The 19,876-nt window shown below is 47.0% G+C and overlaps 1 protein-coding gene across 1 annotated transcript in view; it reads left to right on the plus strand.

Annotated features, from left to right (window-relative positions):
- Positions 1–19,876, plus strand: part of ARHGEF17 (Rho guanine nucleotide exchange factor 17) — a 157,011-nt gene that overhangs the window by 100,035 nt on the left and 37,100 nt on the right. The window contains exons 2-4 of the mRNA XM_044668113.1: positions 14,072–14,149; positions 16,603–16,785; positions 18,136–18,252. Coding sequence (XP_044524048.1) covers positions 14,072–14,149; positions 16,603–16,785; positions 18,136–18,252 — 378 coding nt within the window. The remainder of the gene's footprint in view (positions 1–14,071; positions 14,150–16,602; positions 16,786–18,135; positions 18,253–19,876) is intronic.

The following is a 19,876-nucleotide window of genomic DNA, read 5'->3' on the forward strand; positions in this document are numbered from 1 at the left end:
AGGAAGGAAGGAAGGAAGGAAGGAAGGAAGGAAGGAAGGAAAGAAGGAAGGAAGGAAGGAAGGAAAGAAGGAAGGAAGGAAGGAAGGAAGGAAATGAAGAAAGGGAAAGAAAGAAATGAAGAAAAGGAAAGAAAGAAATAAAGAGAGGAAGAAAGAAAGGAAAGAGAGAATGAAGGAAAGAGGTAAAGAAAGAAAGAGAAAGAGAGAGAGAAAGAAAGAAAAAAGAAAGTAAGTTAGCTCAGGGTGGCAACTAAGCGGCTTAGTGGATTGAGAGCCAGGCCTAGAGACAGGAAGGAGGTCTTGGGGTTCAAATCTGCCCTCAGACACTTTCTCCATGTGTGACCCTGGGCAAGTCCCTTAATCCCCATTGCCCACTCCTTACCACTCTTCTGGCTTGGAACCAATACACAGTATTGATTCCAATTCTGAAGGCAAAGGGTTTTTAAGAAAAATAAAATCTTTAAGAAGAGAGATCAGGGAAGACTTCCTAGAGAAGGTGAGATTTAGTTGGAACTTGTAGGAAGCCAGGGGAGCCAAGAGATAGCAATGAGGAGAGAGAGCATTCCAGGCATGGGGGACAGCCAGGACAAGTGCCCCAAGACTAGAGATGGAGTGTCTTATGTGAGGAGCAGCCAATGTCCCTGCATTGCAGAGTATCCAGGGTTGACTACTCTGCTCAGTAAACTCAATTAAAAAAAAATGGCTCCCCATTCCTTCTAAGATGAAATAACTCATTCCAACCTTTCCAGACTTATTACTCATCACACGCCTTCATTTATTCAACAATCCAACCACGCTTGTCCACTTGCTATTCCCCATACCTGAACTCCATTTCTAGACACTTTGCATTGATACGCCGTCCCTGATGCCAGGAATGCCCTCCTTTCATCTGCCTCTTAGATTCCCTAATTTCTTTCAAAGCTCAGCTCAGCTACCATTTCCTATAACAGGCCTGTTTTCATTCTCTCCTCCCCAGCTCCTCGTGCCTCACCACCCAATTTGCTCTGTGTTGATTTTGTATATTTGTTGTTCATGGGTCTGACTGTGACTCCATTTGAGGTTTTTTTGGCAGAGACACTAGAGTGATTTGCCATTTCCTTCTCCAGCTCATTTTACAGATGAGGAAACTGAGGAAAACAGGGTGAAGTGGCCAGTCCTGGGTCCCACACTAGGAAATGTCTGAGGCCAGAATTGAATTCAGAAAGATGAGTCTTCCTGACTCGGCTCAGTGCTCTATCCACTGCACCACCTAGCTGCCCCGATATATTTTGTATATACTGATATGTGTATGTCAGCTCACAAATTAAGAGCTAGAAAGGACATCAGAGGTATCTAGGCCAAATCTTATAATTTTACAGATGAAAGAATTGAAGCCCACAGAGGCTAAGTAACTTGGGGGCAGAGGTAAGATTTCAACACTGATCTATAACTCCAGGGGGGGACAGCTAGATGTCACAGTGGACAGAGTGCCAGGCCTGGAGTTCGAATGTGGCCTCAGATACTTACTAGCTGTGTGGCCCTGGGTGAGTCGCTTAAATTTACTTGACTCAGTTTTCTCATCCATAAAAGGAGCTGGAGAAGGAAATGACAAACCATTCCAGTATCTTTGCCAAGAAAACTTCGAATGGGGTCACAAAGAATCAGACAGAACTGAAAAACAATAAAAAACAAGTTATGACTCCAGATCATTGCTCTTTCCTTTGTGTCAATTCCTTAAAGGCAGGGAATATTTTATTCTTGTCTTTGTAGTCTCAGGGCTAAGCACAGTCCCTAGCTCACAGGTGCTTAATAATTGTTTGTTGAGGGGGCAGCTAGGTGGCTTAGTGGATTGAGAACCAGGCCTAGACATGGGATGTCCTGGGTTCAAATTTGGCCTCAGACACTTTCTCCATTTGTGACCCTGGGCAAGTCACTTAACCCCCATTACTTAGCCCTTACTATTTTCTGCCTCGGAACCAGTACACGGTATAGATACTAAGAAGGGTGGGGTTTTTTTGTTTGTTTGTTTGTTTGTTTGTTTGTTTGTTTGTTTTTTTAAGTCTGTTGAATGATTAGTTGATGGGATGGCCCAGGCAGATGCATGAGCCTTCTTAACCCCTTGTGAGGATCTTCATTGGAGCTTCTTGAGGAAACACTGGAACTTTATCCACTGGTCCTTCTGTATATAGAGCCAAAACTATCTTCCTACCGCCCAGCTCTAACCACATCTCTATTCTGCTCAAAAACTTTACATAGCTCTCCATCCTAAAGTCCAACTTTCTCAGCCTTTCATTCAATGCCCCAAACAGTTTGGTGACCTCATTCTCCAATTGATTATCTCCCCTTGGTACCCTCTGGCTCAATTATGCGGGTCCCACTTCCTCACCTCTACTTATACAATCCTTCTGTGCCTCTCCATCTCCTATTAAAATTCTTCCTGTTCTTCAAAACTCAGCTCAGAGGTCACCTAGTCTAGGAAATCTTCACCAATATCTGTCTGACTACAGCCTCTAGCCAGGTAGTCGTTGGGATCATAGGCATGTGGACCTAAAGCTGGGGAGTCACCCCCTCATTTTACAGATGAGGAAACTGAGGCCCACTATGGTTAGGTAATTTGCCCCAGATCACACAGCTAGTATGCATCATGAGTGGGATTTGAACCTAAGACCTCTCTCTCCGGTTGGTGCTCTTTTCAATATACCGCATGCTTTCTGCTTTCTTTGAGGCCCCAAAACCCTTTGCGGGCTCCCCTCACCTCCTTCCTGGGGATCAGATTCTGCCCAGTCACTTTGATCTCTGTGTCCCTGCCTGAACCCTCGACTAGTTAGTCCCTGAGCCCGAGGGCGTTTGGCTTTACTTCTCCTTTGTTTCGACCCTCCAGCTGAGACTGGGAGCCCTGGAGGGAGAAATGGGTCAGGGAAAATGACGCTCTATTTGGAAGATGAAATGAATCAGTCCCCCAACCCGCAGAGGAGAGAGACAAAGAGAGAGTCTGGACCTGGGGTCGCTGGGATGAGCTTCTGGTGTGAGTGATCGATGCCCCCTCCACCCACCCCCCCAGGTCCTAAGTAGATCTGTGTCCCCCTGTGTGTGCACGTGTGCATATGTATGTGCAGATGTCATTGTCCGCCTCTCCAGCTGTGGGCGGTGATGGCTGTCAGCCAGTAGGTGTGCGTATCACTGCGCTCCATCTTCTCTCTCCATCTGCTTTTGTGTGCACCCCGTGTGCGCCTCTGCCTGCATTCGTGTCTTCCTGAGAAGCCTGGGAGTGTGAGTGCGGATCTGTGCGCGTTTGTGCCTTCCGCGTGTGTCTAAAACGGGAACTTGGATCTCTGCGCGCCGTTAGACTTCTGGCTCGCTCGCCTGGGGTCTCTGCCTCCGTCTCTTCCTCTGTGTACCGTCTATGAGTGCGGGTGCGTGCGTGCGTCTGGGTATCTGCTTCTGTCTTTATCTTTCTGTGGATGTCTGCAGGACTCTGTGTGTGTGTGTGTGTGTGTGTGTGTGTGTGTGTGTGTGTGTGTGTGTGTGCGCGCGCGCGTGTCTCATCCTACCCTAGGAAATTTCCCTGCCAGGCTAACCCGGACCCCTTGGTAGCCTTGGTTGCCATGGTGACAGCTCGCAGACTGGGATCTCTCCTCATTAGTAAAGCAACAGGCTCCTGTTAGAGCACCTCCCCCTCCCGCCCAGCTGATGCCAGTCCCCTCCCCTTCTTCTCCCTAAGACACCTCTGGGGTCTATCTAGCTCCTTGCTCCAAGGTCCCCCTCCCCGTTTCCCGGAGCGGCTTCTCCCTATGTAGGTGGGCTGAGACTGGCTCCTTGAAATCCTTGATTACCTTCCCTATGCTGAGGTCCCCAAGATAACCAGGGAAGCAGAGGAGCCCTGCTCTCACTGGCACCTAGAACATCAGACACCAGATTCAGCCCTGTCTAGACCTCAGAGGGAAGAAGCCCAGGCGCTCTGTCTCTGTCTCTGTCTCTGTCTCTCTCTCTCTCTCTCTCTCCCTCTATCTCTATCTCCCTACCCTCCTCTCTGTCTCTCTCTCTCCCTGTCTCCCTCTCTGTCTCTCTGTCTCTGTCTCTCTCTCTCTCTCTCTGTCTCCCTCCCCAACACTCTCTCTCTCCATCTCTCTGTCTCTCTGTATCTCTCTCTCCCTGTCTCCCTCTCTGTGTCTCTCTGTCTCTTTGTCTCTCTCTGTGTCTCCCTCCCCAACACACTCTCTCCATCTCTCTCGCTCTCTCTGTCACTTTCTCTCCCCTCTCTTCTCTCTTCCTCTCCCTTTCTCTCTCTCTTCACTCTCCCTCTCCTTTTCCCTCTCCCCCTCCCCTCCCTTTATTCTTACTCTGTATGTGTATGTGTCTCTGTTGCCCTCTATCTCTCTGTGTCTCTCTTTAAAAAAAACCTATTCCTTCTGCCTGAGAATCAACTGTTTATTAGTTTCAAAGTAGAAGAGCAGTAAAGCCTTGGGGTTTAAGTGACTTGCCCAAGGTCACACAGCTAGGAAGTATCTGAAGTTAGATTTAAACCCAGAACCTATCTGTTCCAGACACCTTCTTCCTGGCACTCTATCCACTGAGCCATCTAGCTGCCCTCTCTAGCTTCTGTCTTTGAGAGCCCTTGCCCCAGTTCCATTTAACTTTTCTTCTCTCTAGCATCTGTTCCAGATGCTCTCTCTGTTCAATGTGCCTCGTCCTATCTCTGTTCATATACCCTGGCTCCAGGTCTGGACCTCTTGTATGCCCCAAGGTGCACTTGGATCAGGGTGCCTTTGCTCTCAGCTCACCACTAGGCAGGGTCCCTTCTAGTTTGTCTTCATGGCCTGGGGTACAGTGAGAGCAGGAAAAATTCTATTGGGTGGTGGTTAGTGATCATAAAAATGCTTCCTCGAAGCCAATAAGACCATTCAGGACCATTCAGGGGTTAACTTGTTCTGAGATTGTGTGCTTTGAAACTGGCAAAATGCTTTCCTCCTGAAGCCCTGGGAGACAGAATAATTTCCATTGTACAGATGAGAACACTGAGGCCTGGAAAGACTAATTAAATTGTCCATTATCCCAGAGCTCTTGAAAGTACCTGATCAGGATTCAAACTCAAGTCTTCCAATTTTCATCCCACATTCTTTATCTACAATGCCATTTGAGGTTAATCTCCTGGTTTGGGATTTTTCTGGCATGTTTAGCTAATCTGCTGAATGGGTTTGTGGTTTGCCTTTATTTTTAATTGAACATTTTGGGGGGGGTTATCTGGTTTTGAAGTTACCCCAGATTTGCTTTATATAATATGTCTTGTATGTACCTAAACAAGTTATTCTAAAAGTCTTATCCCAGGTTTGAGCTGTTAAAACTTTAAAAGAAAAAATGATGTACAGAGATATATGGGGTGTCCCAAAAGTTTTCGGGTGTCCTTAAACTATTAAAGCTTAATCTACTCTGCTCAAAACAATGAAACATTTTAAGTTGCTAATATGGTTTGGGTCCCTGTTTTTGCCATTGGAATGTAAGCTCCTTGAGGGCAGGAGCTACATCACAGAAGATTTGGAAGGGACCTCAACGGGCATCCTTTAGATAAATACAATAACATGCCCTTTGAAGCAGCTGCTTCACTTCTGTCTCAAACTAGGGACCTAATAAATATCTGTTGATTGATTGGCTGATTGGAGGGAGGTTTTCTGGGAATTTTAATTTCACCATTTGGGATTTTTCTGGGCTATTCATCCCATCTGTGCTGGGGGCAAATACTGTGGCTTATGACTGCCTTTCCCAAGGTTAGTGGAGCCTGTGCCTTGGTGCTAGTGAAGGACTTCCTTTGGTACTCAAAATCTGGAGGATTTCTTTGCCTTCTTTTTGGGTAAAATTAGTGTTTTCTGTCCACCTTCTGCCCCAACCCACCCACTTCCCCCACCACATTGAGGCTCCTCTAAGCTACAGGACCTAGGAAGCATAATGGGGTCTAGCTTCCTGGGTCAGCACATCCCACCCGAGGGGCCAGACCTGTGTCTGATGTCTTGAGCATTCTGAACACCTGTAAAATGGGCATAATTATTCCTATAGTTCTGATCTTATAGGTTGTAAGAAGTGAGCGAGATAATATATTTATTTGTGTAAAGCACATAAGATAAGAGATCCATGATTTAAATGGTTCAGGAACATCCAGGTGAGGAAACTCCTTCCCCCCCCCCATGCAGGTTGTGACTTTCTTTGTAATTTGTCATCTTAGAGGGTTGCTTAGAGAACTCAAAGGTTAAGTGACTCACTTAAGGTCCCCCGGCCAGTGTGTGTCCCAATTCTGAGGCCATGCTGTCTTTCCAAAGTGCGTGTGTACCATTAGAGTGCCACATAAAAGCCAGCTGTGGCTCTTTGCTTGGCCATCCCCAACCCCCCACCATGGCTCTCATGGCCGTCTCCCTGTCCCCATCCCCGCTGCTCCCATCATCCTCCCTGTCATCCCCATTCCCTCCTCATGGCCACCCCTATTGACTCTGTCGTCATCAGGCAGTGGTGGGTGGATGTGAATGTCTGGTCCGGGAGTCAGAGCTGGGGATACAGATGGGGAGGTCACCTCATCTACTGGGAGAGCCACTGTCACAGAAGGGTTGGGAGCTTTGACTCCACGCTGAGCCCTGCCTCTGACCAGCTGAGTCACAAGCACGAGTCAAGTGCCCCTGGAGGACTCGGTGAGAGTGGGGATCCCCACCTCTCAGAGGTAGTTTTTTTAAAGGGAGGAGGTTTGGGGTGCCCTCACCCCATTAATACTGAGCAACGGCTCCTGTTTCCCGGGGTGTTCTGTGTCTCTTACTAGCAACATAACACGGGGCGTCTGACAGGCTAAAACCAGTCCCATTCTTCTGAGTTGTCCCCAGGCGGTCCTTGTGTGAAAAAGTGTGTCTCCGTACAAGTGTGTAATTATGTGCCCACTATGTAAACACTTGACGGCTCGATGGCCCTGAATAGGTCCCCTGTCCTTTCTCAGCCTCAGTTTTCCCTTCTGCAAAATGGGGATAATACTCCTTGAACAACCTACCTTATAAAACCGTTTTAAGAAAAATGCTTAATCCAAGAGGACTATCAAAATAGGAGCTTCTGCAATCATTACTGTTGTTGAGAAGAAGAGCATCTGTTCACACTTTCCCACATACATACATACATACATACATACATACATACATACATAGAGCTGTGTCCGGGTAAGCATATTTATGAGTGTTGATTCTAGGACAGAAGGTAAAGGTTTAAAAGAAAAAAGGAACCGTCGATAAACATCAAGTGATCTTTCTAGAGCCGCCTGGGGACAGGGACCAAGTCTGTCCTACCCTCCAACCTCCAGTGCCCTAAATAAGGGATCAGTAAATGTTTGTTGAATGAATAAATGATTCTATGTGTGTGGGGGTGCCGATTTGTAGCCTCATTTGGAATCTATGTGTTCCCACTACATATGTTTATCAGTGAATCGTGGGACCGCGTGAGGCCAAGTGTGAGGAGAGCTGATATGGGGCACGGCGTGTGCCCACGTGTATTTGCAGCTTCTTCCCTGCACACACCTAGGGGGATGGATGGGGACCTGCGAGCTGGCGTGTGTGTGTTGGGCAAATTGTGGGTTAGGGGCAGCTCAGGCTGGGGCGGACCCCCGAGGGCACCGATGGGGGCACGTAGGATTCTCTGCCTCCGAGGATCCCTGGACAAGCTGGCGCTCCCCCGAGAGCAGGTACGGCTCCGCCAGGGCACACGGCTGAGCGGCTCTGAATGTAAATCAATCTTCCTGTGTGTGTGTGTGAGTGTGAGCGAGAAGAGGGGAGGGTGAGGGGCCTCCTCCCAGCCCCCGCGCCTGCAACTCCCCCCCATCCCTCCCTCTCCAGAGCTGCGCCTGCTCAGCCTGATGCCTGGCTCGGCTCGGCTCAGCCTCCCCTGACAGCCAGCGGCAGGCGGGCGGGTGGCCGCCGGCCCAGGGACAGACCAGGCGGCGGCGCAGGCCGGGGCTCCAGCCACTGCCTCCTTCCCTCCATCCAGCCCTCCTGGCCCTTGGCTCCGGCCCCCAGGCCCATGCTGCAGATGGTGAAGACCCTGGCCCAGTTCACCATCGCCCTGGAGGACATGCGGGAGATGGGCGATGGCGAGCAGCCCGGGCCAGGGCTAGGGATGGGACCAGGGATGGGGCCGGGCCCCGGTGGCCTGCCAGGGCCAGACAGTGGAGGCAGCAATGAGGTGACAGGGCTGGGGGGGGGCTCAGGGGCAGGACACTGGAGGATAGAGTGGGGAAAGCCAGGCTATCTGTCATCTGAGGGCCCGAGTTAGAAGGGAGAGGGCAGTTCTGGGGCCTAGAGTGCCTTTACTGGGGGCTTTGGGTTCTCTGGGGTGTGGGGCACATATCCCTATGGGGGGCTCTGAGCAGGTTTGGGAGGCTGAGTTCTTAGGTGTGTCTAACTGGAAGAAGGATATGATAGAGGCTTCTGACTTCTTAGGTGGGTGTTTGGGGGCCCTATCACGTGGGCCCCTGAGTTATTGGATGTGGGTCTTTGACCTGAGACTGAGTTCTTGGGGGGAGTGGTTCAGAGGTCTCTGGCCCGGGACTCTGGGATTGGTATCTATAGTAATGGAGTATTGGGGGTCTCTGGCCTGGGACCCTGGGATCTGGGTCTATAGGAGGTCCCTGGTCTAGAACTCTGGAATTGGTTTCTGTGGTAAGGAGGTATTTGGGGTCTCTTGCCTGGGACTCTGGGATCTGTGTCTCTAGAGGAGATAGCAGGGGTCTCTGGTCTAGAATTCTGGGATTGGTATCTATAGTAATGGGGTATTTGGGGTCTCTGGCTTGGGGTTCTAGAAACTGTGTCTCTAGAGGAGATAGCAGGGGTCTCTGGTCTAGAACTCTGGGATTGGTTTCTGTGGTGAGGGGGTGTTTGGGGTCTCTGGCCTGGGACTCTGGACTCCTGGGAGTATTTGGAAGCTTCTGAGCTAGGTCCCTGCTTTCTGTGGCATTGAGAGAGGAGGCAGTCTATATTCCTCCTCTGGCAAGGGACTGGCTGAGAGACTAAGGGTTCTGCAGTCTTTAAGGCTTCTCCGGTATGATGGATCCAGAATCTGAGACCTGTGATCCGGGTCTGGATTTGAAAAGCTCTCTCTGATCCTGGGATTTCTTAGGCCAGGAGTCTGTTATCGGAGAGGCCCTTCGGCAGAGAGGCCTGGAGTTTGGGAGGAAGGCTCTGGCACATTAGGGGGTCCAAGTTCAGCTAGGAAGTCTGTTATTGTGAGTGTCTGAAATGTTACGGGTCCTGGTCTCAGGAGTGTTTGATCCTGGATCATACCTTCTGGGAAACTAGAATCTGAGTGTCTCGAAGGGAATTCTATGACCTGGATGTATTCCTTAAGGATGTCTATAATGTGTATATGGGGAGGAAGTATGGGAGGAGATTCATAATCCTAAGGGTTCTGGGTCTAGAGTGTTTAAAAAGCCAGGAGGGCCTCTGGGATTTGGGGGGTTGATAACCTTTGTGGGGTAGTGTGAGTTAGTCATGCCTCTGATAGGGATGGGAGATGAATGTAAAATATCTATGACCTGTGGCCTCATTTATCCTGTCTTAGCTTCATCTCCATCTGTGAAATGGGGCAGAAAAGATAATCTTTGCTCCTTGGAGGTATTGAGGGGAAAGCCCCTTAATAAGCCTTACAAAACAACAGGGACAAGAGCTATTGTTGTCAATATGTCTTGGGGGAGGGCTGGGGGTATCTGGCCTCACAATGGGGGGAGTTGGAGTAATTGTGACCTCACAGTGTCTCTAGGAGGCCAGAACTAAGAGTAAATATGACCTCACCATGTCCCTGGAATGTTGGGGTGTTTATGAACTCACAGTGGCTCTAGAAGTCTAGGTTTAAAGGTTTCTTGGATCTCAAAGTACCTGTCAAGGGCTGGGGACATATGGCTTCATGATGTCTCTATGGTGTGTGGGGGGCGTATTTGTGACTTTACCATATCCCTAGAGGGGGCTGGGAATGGTGGTGAGCTCAGTATTGGAGGGGCGGGCAGGGTTAGAAAGCTGGAGGAATTTGTGACTTCATGGTATCCCTAGGGTGGGGGCTGAGGATGTCCATGACCTCAGTATCTCTGGAGATTTGGGTCCAGAGGTATCTTTGATCTCAAAGTGCTTTGGGGATGGCCACCTCTGGGGATACTTACATCTACTAGGGACTGGAGTATTTGTGCCCTTACAGTACCATGGGGGGCTGGAGCGGGTACTAGCGTGTGTGTGACCTCAGTATCTCTGGAGGGCTGAGTCTCTGGGTATCTGGCTCACAGTGCCTCCAGAGTGCCCGGATCTGTTGACACTTAGGACTTCATAGTGCCCCTGGGAGAGCTGGCCCAGGGATGTCTAAGACCCTGAATAAGTCATCTCCAAATCTCTGGCCCTTGCTCTTTTTACCTTGGTGGCTGGCTATGTGTAACAGTATTTTGAGCCTCTTTTTGTCTTTTTACATATCCTTCATTGTGCCTCTGTGTATCTTTGTCTCTGTTTCTCTCTTGATCCTTCCTGTCTATGTGCATCTCTCACTGTATATCTGTCTCTAGGCCTTCATGTCTCTGCCCTTGTGTGTTTATCTTGCAACTTCTCTGACTCTGTCTCTTGAGGTCCTCCCTGTTTGAGTCTCTCTCTCTCTCTCTCTCTCTCTCTCTCTCTCTCTCTCTCTCTCTCTCTCTCTCTATCTCTATCTCTATCTCTATCTCTATCTCTCTCTCTTCTTCTTCTCTCTCTCTCCTTCTCTCTCTCTCTCCTTCTCTCTCTCTCTCTCTCTGTCTTTGTTTGCACACATGCCAGGGACTCTGATTCCTCCAGGTTCTAGGGTCTAAGTCTCCATGCCAGGAAGCTATCTAGAGCACAAGCAGGGCTTCTGGGGGATTTGGCATGGGAGAGGAGAAGGCTGAAAACACCTTTTGGGGGAAGAAAGAGGCTTAGTGACTTTAGAAACCAAAGATTTTTCTCCATGGCAGAATTGGGATTTGACGGTCAGGCCTGTTATGTTACCCTGCGCAAGTCTCAGTTTTCTCATACAGATCTGATGTTCTCTGAGGGCCTCTCCTAAATCTTCTGATCTCATGAGAAGACATGCAACTGAACTCACTTAACAGATGTTCTAGACACAACCTTTTCCCTTGCCCACCTAATCACACACACACACACACACACACACACACACACACACACACACACACACACTCCTACCTCCATCTCTCTTTCTTCATCCAAGGAGGAATGCTCTTCCCCCACATGGCACAGAGAATGGGTCTGGGAGCTTTTTTGTGGGGGAGCCCTTTCTTTTTCTTTTTAAAACTTTACCTTCCATTTTAGAATCAATACTGCATATTAGTTCCAAGGCAGAGGAGCAGTAAGGGTTAGGGAATGGGGGTTAAGTGACTTGCCCAGGGTCACATAGCTAGGAAGTATCTGAGGCCAGATTTGGGACCCCCTTTTATTTTATTTTTTTTAATTTTGATTTTGAATATTTTCCCCTAGTTAAATATTTCATGTTCTTTCCCTCTCTCCCAAACCCAACATTCCCAATAATATCCTCATCAGCCCATGTGTTCAAGCAGTTGTTTTTCCTCTGTGTTTCTTCTCCCACAGTTCTTCCTCTGAATGTGGCTATTTTTCTTTCTCATAAGTCCCTCGGCCTTGCTCTGGATCATTGCATTACTACTGCTAGTACAGAAGTCCATTACATTCGATTTTACCACAGTTTATCAGTCTCTGTGTATATGGTTCTCCTGGTTCTGCTCCTTTCACTCCGAATCAATTCCTGGAGGTCATTCCAGTTCACATGGAATTCCTCCAGTTCTTTATTCCTTTGAGCACAATAGTATTCCATCACCAATAGATATCACAATTTGTTCAGCCATTCCCCAATTGAAGGACATTCTCTCGTTTTCTGGGAGCCCCTTTTAAAAGGAGCTTTGTGAAAACTTTTGGGTTTGGGGATCAAAAACCCCAAGAGGGCAGTATGACTCTCAGGACACAAAGGATGGCCATGGGGTAAGACAAGAAGAAATAAGCCTTTGATTCAAATTAGATCCCAGGGGGAAACTTCTTAGACTTCCCTGAAAAGGGTAACCGGGGGAGGCTATAAAAATATTTTTCCCTGGGCAGTAGCTTCCCAGGGTAGATGTCAATATCCAGCCCAGTGCAAAAGGCAGGAGGCTGGCCCTGATTACTGGCATGTCATTCAACTGATGATAGCCAATTTCTCACATATGCCCCAGATTCTTAAACATCTCTCCCAGCTTCAGCCTCATATGAGAGACAGTTAGGAAGAGCTAAGTTCATATGATTATGCTTTAGACATAGCATGACCCTAAACAGATCATTTAACTTCTATGGATCTCGGTTTCCTCATCTGTAAAATTTGAAATTTTAATCCAATCAGTAATATCAAACTCAAATGGGAATAGGAACCACCAATCCATTTATAAGGATCCCTTTGTTGTTCAATCCAGTCCAACTCTTTGTGACCCCAATTTGAGATTTTCTTGACAAAAATATTGGAAGTGATTGTCATTTCCTTCTCTAGTTTTTTTTACAGTTGAGGAAACTGAGGCAAACAAGGGTAAGTGACTTGCTGAGGCTCACACAGCTAGTAAGTGTCTGAGGCCAGATGTGAACTCAGGAAGATGAGTCTTCCTGATTCCAGTCCCAGGGTTCTCTATCTACAATACCATTCTAGGATCTCCACGACCACATACTGACTTTGTCAGTTGAGTCCATTGACTTATAGTCAATTGACTTATTAAAATTAATATCATTTGTTCTATCATATTTTTTAAATTTCATTAAACATTTCCTAATTATATTTCAATCTGGCTCTGGCAGCACCCAAAGTGTTGTGTCCAACTGGCCATGTTTGGACACCTCTGTCCTGGTCAGTGTCCTGGTCAGACCATGTGTTTCCTTCCGAGGTCACCATTTTGGAAGGACATTACCAAACTGAAGAGTGACCAGGGGACCCAGAATGGCCAAGTGTGGAGACCAGACCACAGTGTAAAAAGGTCGAAAGAACTAGAAATGTCTAACCTGGAGAAGAAAAGACTTGGGAGGGCAGACTCAACAGCTTGTCTTTAGGTATTTTAAGGGCTGTCCTTTGGGAGAGGGACTAGACTTGTCTTGTTTGATCCCAGAAGGCAGAACCAGGAGTATTAGGTAGAAGTTGCCAAAAGGAAGGTTTTGACTCCATGAAAGAAAATTCTTTCACAATGAGAATTGGCCCAAAGTGGAACAGGCTGCCTAGAGAAGCAGGGAGTTCCTCATCTCTAGAAGTTTCCAATGCCCATTTGTTAGTGATGTAGAAGAAGGAACTGCTACACAGGTTGGACTAGATAAATACCCTCTATGGTTCCTTCCAACTCTGAGATTCTAGGGTTCTAGGACTCTGGGAACCAGATACCTCAAAGCTCGTCATGATATAATGGGGGGAAATTCCTTGAAGGCTTGAAATCAGAAGATCTGGGTTCTTGAGGTTTTTGTTATTGTTTTTTTTTTTAATTTTTAAACCCTTAACTTCTGTGTATTGACTTATAGGTGGAAGATTGGTAAGGGTAGGCAATGGGGGTCAAGTGACTTGCCCAGGGCCACACAGCTGGGAAGTGTCTGAGGCCGGATTTGTGGGTTCTTGAGTTTTAAATGTGATACTATTTAATATTATTCTAGGAAAATCACTTTACTACTCTGAGTCTCTGTTTTCCAATCTATAAAATGGACACAATAACACTTGCATTGCCTATCTCAAGACTATTGCAAAACTAACCTATCAACTGCCATCATCATCATTGCTTCAGTTGGACCAGGCTGGAATCTTTAACTATGTTGTTGCATACCCATGATGTGCCACCCTAGAAGGTTTATATCCTAATCATATTCATATTGTGGTAAAGATGCTTCTTGCATCTAGCAAGGGCACTCAGAAGCCCAGAAAGAGTAGGGGAGAAATAATGGAGGAAGGGGATTGGTTCCAAGCTGAGGCAAAGGCTTCTCCCTACCCCTAGTCTGAAGCAATGGCAGTGGTGAAAACAAGGATCCCCATCATAGAGTCTTATCCTCTTCCATTCTCTCCTCTCTTCCAGGACATGAGAAAACATGTCATCATGACACTATTGGACACAGAACAGTCATATGTGGAATCCCTTCGGACACTGATGCAGGTGAGGGGCCAGGGACAGGGCAGGGGACTCTGTTGTTTATCTCTTCTGGCTTAGGCAAAACTCTCCGAATCTCTCCTACCACCCCTATGTCCTGATGTCTTTCCCCAACCTGAGGGTCAGACAAGGGTTAAAGGAGAAACAACTGGAGATTGGGATGGAAGCCAGAAAGGGAGAGTATTTGTGTGTCTTTCATTTGGAAAAATAAGAAAATAGAATATCTTTCTCCTTTCAGGGGAGAAAAGGGGCCTGGGATGACTCGTGGGTAGCTTTCCATTGGACAAATGGAGAAATGGAATGGTGTATGTCTTTCCAATGGAGATATGAGAAAGAGAGTTTATATCTTTCTAATGGAAAAATACTGAAGTAGGATGCTGTGTGTCTAGTTTCTATTGGAAAAATAGGGAAGTGAGATGGGTTTTCTGCAGGTCTAAAGAGAATCACAAACCTTCTGATTGGGATGGGATCAAAATGAACCCAATAAGTGAATATCTAATCCAACCCAGCCCCAAAACCAAGCCAAGACAGGGCAAGATAGGATGGAGAATGGTATACAGTGGGAAAAGCCTTGACTCTGGAGTCAAAGGACTTGGGTTAAAATATTCTACCCCTGATCCTTCCTATCTTTCAGGCCTCAGTTTCTTCAACTGTAAAATGAGAGGGTTGGGCTAGCTGGCCTCTGAAGTCCTTCCTAGATCACAATTCATAATCCTGTGAACCTATTTTCCTCATTTACACTGAGGCAGACAGAGAGGTGAGCTGTTTTGCCCAAGGCCACACAGGTAGCGCTAGGATTAGAGCACTAGGCCTGGGAGTCAAGAAGACCTAAATTCAAATCTCACCTCAGATTTTTATTAGCTGGCATACCTGTTTGCCTCAGTTTCTTCATCTGTAAAAATGAGCCAGAGAAGGAAATAACAAACCACTCTAGTATCTTTGCCAAGAAAACCCCAAATGGGTGTATTTTTTTAAAAGAACTATGTATTTACTGGACCTGGGCCATATTAGATACCTGTCTAACTTTTAGTTTTATATCATTAAATTTCATTTTGAAATGTTTTTACACACAATAAGGTTGGCATTTAATAGTTACACTATGGTGAAACAACTCTCACCTTATTAATAAACTGCCACAAATATTTTGCCCAAAGTAAAAAATATTTTAATGAATATCTGTAACAAATTTTAAATAGTATAAAACTTGCCACTTGTAGTTTTCCCTGTACAAACATCAAAAAAGGTACAAGTAACTAATATACATTGGCCACAACAAAATCCTTGGTCAAACCTCAGACCATAAATAGATTTTCAACAACAAAAAAAGTCTTTTTTTTTTTAAACTTCTACCTTCTGTCTTAGTATCAATTCTAAGATAGAAGAGCAGCAAGGGTTAGGCAGTTGGAGTTAAGTGGCTTGTCCAAGGTCACACAGTTAGGAAGTATCTTGAGGCCACATTTGAACCCAGTCCCTAAATCCAGGCTTGGTGCTCTATCCACTGTGCAACCTAGTTTCCCCCTCATTTTTGTTAAGCCCTTATCTTCTGCCTCAGAATCAATGCTAAGTATTGGTTCCAAGGCAGAAAAGTGGCAAAGGCTAGGCAATGGGGAGTCAAGTGACTTGCCTAGACAGCTAGGAAGTGTCTGAGGTCATATTTGAACCCAGGACCTTCTGTCTCCAAGCCTGACACTCTATTCATTGAGGCACCTAACTCATTTTTCACCCCAAATAAAATTCACGTGTGCCTAGAATCAGACATGACTAAATAACAAAATGCATTGCCTTTGTACTTCAAGCTTATGAAACACTTTGTATCTCAGTTGATACGATGGCAGATCGCCTTAGAGGGGAAAAGACTGAGGCAGCTAGAGATGGGGCAGAGCCTGAAAAGGCTCCTGATTGAGAGTGAAGCTTGAGCTGAGCTTGGGGGGAGCCTGGGATTCTAAGAACTGAGGGTGGAGAAGGAGAACATTCTAGGCATGGGAACAGCCTGTACAGAGGCGTGGGGATGAGAGATGAAGCATCCTTGGTGATGCCAGCAAGTAGTAGCCAGTCTGGCTGGACCATGGAGTATATGAAGCAGGAATGACGTACAAGAAGACTAGAAATATAGTTCTAGTTTGTGAAGAGCTCTAGATGTCACACAGGAGTTTGTATTTGATCCTGGAGGTACCAGGGAGCCACTGGAGTTTCTTGAGTGGCGGGTTGACTTTTGCAGATCTATGTCGGCCACTGCATAGAGGATGAATTGGAACAAGGAGAGACTTGTGGCTAGGGGGCCAATTAGAAGGCTAGCTATCTGGGGATGTATGGGGATGTATGTGCACCCACATGTGCCGGGGGGGTTGTTTCCCTCCGGGTGCTGGTTTCACTGAACTGGACCCAAGAGGCTTGGGGCTCGGCAGTGACTGTGTCTGCCTACTCCTCAGCCCCATCTCAACCCAGCTTGGTCTTCCCAGGGTTATATGCAGCCACTCAAGCAGCCAGAGAATGCCGTTCTGTGTGACCCATCCCTCGTAGATGAAATCTTTGACCAAATCCCAGAGCTGCTGGAGCACCATGAACAGTTCCTGGAGCAGGTGCAGAACCGTGTGCAGGAGTGGCATACACGGCAGAAAGTGGGCGACCTGCTTGTGCAGTCGGTGAGTGCCGCCTCCTGGCCCCGCCACCTCTCCCCCTGGCCTGCCCCGGACTCCAATTCCCTCACACAGGGACTTCACACCGTGTCCTGCACATTTGTGTCCATCCCACGTGGATACTGACCTCCAGACCCAAACACCGATCCCTCATCAAATAACGACCTCCAGGCACAGACGCTGATCCTGCCCTGCCGCCTGGGTGTTGACCTCTGGGTCCAGACGCTGGCCCTTTTGCCCAGACGTGGACTAATCCAAACTGTCACATTGCTTCATGAGGCACCGTCCAAGACACTAAGCTTTCCTATCCCAGGTGCTAAAACCACCTACATGCTGATACCCCAGCCTGGATACCGATCGCCAAGCCCAGAAACTGTCCCTGATCTGGAACCTGACCCAAATACTGCTCCTCTGATCCAAACACTGAGCCCATCCTGGGGCCAGACATATTTCAATGACCCCTAACCCTAACCCTCACCTTGGCTCACTTCCCAATCTTTACCTTGACCACACTGTATCTAGGGATAAGATTCAGTACAGCATTCCCAGGATCTTCTGAGCTCAGAGAGCCAGATGGAGTTCTGGGATCTTTTGCCCTGAGAGCAGGGGCTACATGGTCTCTCCTTTTACTTTCTCAAAGATCTGTCTTTGCTATCACCTTGTCCAAATACCATCCCTGGGAATGAGCTGAGCTAGGGTTATTGATCCTAGGTTATAGTGGAAGAAATCGAGGCAAGAAAGAGGAAGTGATTCAACGGGTCAGTGGCAGATCCAGGACCGAGGCACCAGATGCCTCACTTCTAGACTGAGCTGTCCATCCAGCCTGATTCATTTATTAGACCAGATGGCCCATTTAGTCTCTAACCCCAAGCAACCTCCTGAAGAAGACCTGGCTCTTACACACATGCACGCGCACACACACACGTGTACTCATAAACATACAGTCACACTGCATAGTATATGTGGATCATCCCAAGAACCCCACAGTAGAGTATAGCTTTGAGCTGACCACAAAGCATCTGAGACTCAGTGGGTGAGGTCAAAAGACCCCAAGACATGAAACTAGAAGGTTTCCCTTTGATTCTTGCTAGATATGTAACCTTGGGTCAGTTCTTTCCCTGCTCCAAGACTCAGGTTCATCTTCTTTGAAATAAAGAGATCGGATTGAATGATCTCTAAGGACCTTCCAGATCTAAATCCTATAGTCTAATGATTATTAATATATACAGAGTTGGCACAGGCTAGAATGGGCCTTAAACCGGACAACCAAAGCTGGGTGGATGGGCTAACACGGATAATGATCTCTAATACCACTCCACTCCCCCAAACCACCTACCCATCTCTTCTCTGTTCCAGTTCTCCAAAGACATCCTGGTGAATATCTACTCAGCCTATATCGATAACTTCCTCAATGCCAAAGATGCCGTGAGAATCGCCAAGGAGGCCCGGCCTGCTTTCCTCAAATTCCTGGAGGTATAGGGTTCAGGGGTGCCCAAGAAGGATGGGGCACATGTCTCCCATAGGAATGGCCTCCAAGCTTAGGGATGAAAGAACCTCCATGAAGAGAACATTGGGATGAGGGGCCACATCCCCCCTCTCTACCCACCCCCAGTGGGGTCATTTTGGTCACCGTAAGGATCCCTCCATCTCAGTATGCTGTGAGTCCCATGAGGTTAGGGATATTGTCTTATATAGCAATCTACATGCAGTAGGCCCTTAGTCAATGCTTGTTGGATTGATTTTGAATTAACTTGAATTAAAATAAATTGTATGAGAAAAAGAACTATTTTTTTTTAACTTGGAGGCTCTCCCAACCTGGAGAGGATTCTACCCTGGGCTTTGAACCTTTACTGAGCTTTGTTAGCTTTCAAGGCTCCGACTCCTTCTTTCTAAGACAGGGTTTCTAACCACAAATTGTTATTTTTAAAATATTTTTATAATCAACACAATATTGATTAATCATTAATTTTATTAGTCATTTAATTGGTTTCTTTTATTTTATGCATTTAAATATATTATTCTGAGGAAGGATCCCCAGGCTTCCCAAAAAGTTATAAACTCCTGTTATGTGGAGGCAATCCTGAGGACCTTCACCTTCAGGCCCAGGACTGTCATCCTTCGGTCTCCTCCAAACTCTCTGAGCCCTACCTGAAGTCTCTGCTTCCTGTACCTGTCCTGCTTCTGAACTTGCTTGGCTTCCTGAACTCAGAGATTAGTATTCATTATGCCCCTCCCTAATAATCACGTCCCCCCTCCTCCTGCCCCTGCCACCATCAGTGAGCATCTATGTCTGGTATCCACATCCCTTGTTCCCTTTTATTCCCAAACTTTGCCACTACTACTCCAACCCCAAGAGTGCGTTTTCTATTAACAATAACATACCAACAGAATGGCATTAGATATGTGGTTGCAAGGAAAAATCAACCAGACAAAAATGGCACTTCTCTTCCTGAGGCACCGTTTCCCACTCTTCCCTACCCACCCTCATTTGGAGTTACCTGCCTGATTGCACTGGGCCTAGCTCTACAATCCCAGTCTCACTTTCAGCCAATCAGGAAGATTCTGTGTACCTGGAGTAGCTGTAGGATGTTTACCCAGATTCTGAATTTACCCTCTCTTCCCCAGTTTAAAAAAAAAAAGAACATAGAAATGGGTACAGCATTTCTCTCTTCTAAAAATGAGGCTGATTATTTTATCAGGATACATGGGAACATCCTTGGCATTCACAAGAGACACTCTCCTTCCTTACATTTGCCCATCTTTGGTCAGTAGGACCACAGTGTCCCCTAACCCAATTGCTGAGCTTCTGGGAGAGCTGGAACCTCACTGGACTTTGTGCCCATCCAGATCATTGTTTTCTATGTTTAGAGCCAGAGCTGCTCCATGAGTATGATAGAGCTCTCTAAGTGAATCAGGCCTTCAATTCACTTCACTTCATTTTAATTTGGCAAGCCCTGATTAAGCCCCTACTCTGTGGTGGGGAATATAAAGACCAACAAGAATTAGGCTTTGCCCTCCAGGAACTTACACTCTACTGGGGAGAAATAAGATGAACAGAGTTATATATAAAATATATACAGGGACAACTAATTGACTC

This window comes from Gracilinanus agilis, chromosome 3 (genome assembly GCF_016433145.1).
Source record: "Gracilinanus agilis isolate LMUSP501 chromosome 3, AgileGrace, whole genome shotgun sequence".
NCBI lineage: Eukaryota > Metazoa > Chordata > Mammalia > Didelphimorphia > Didelphidae > Gracilinanus > Gracilinanus agilis.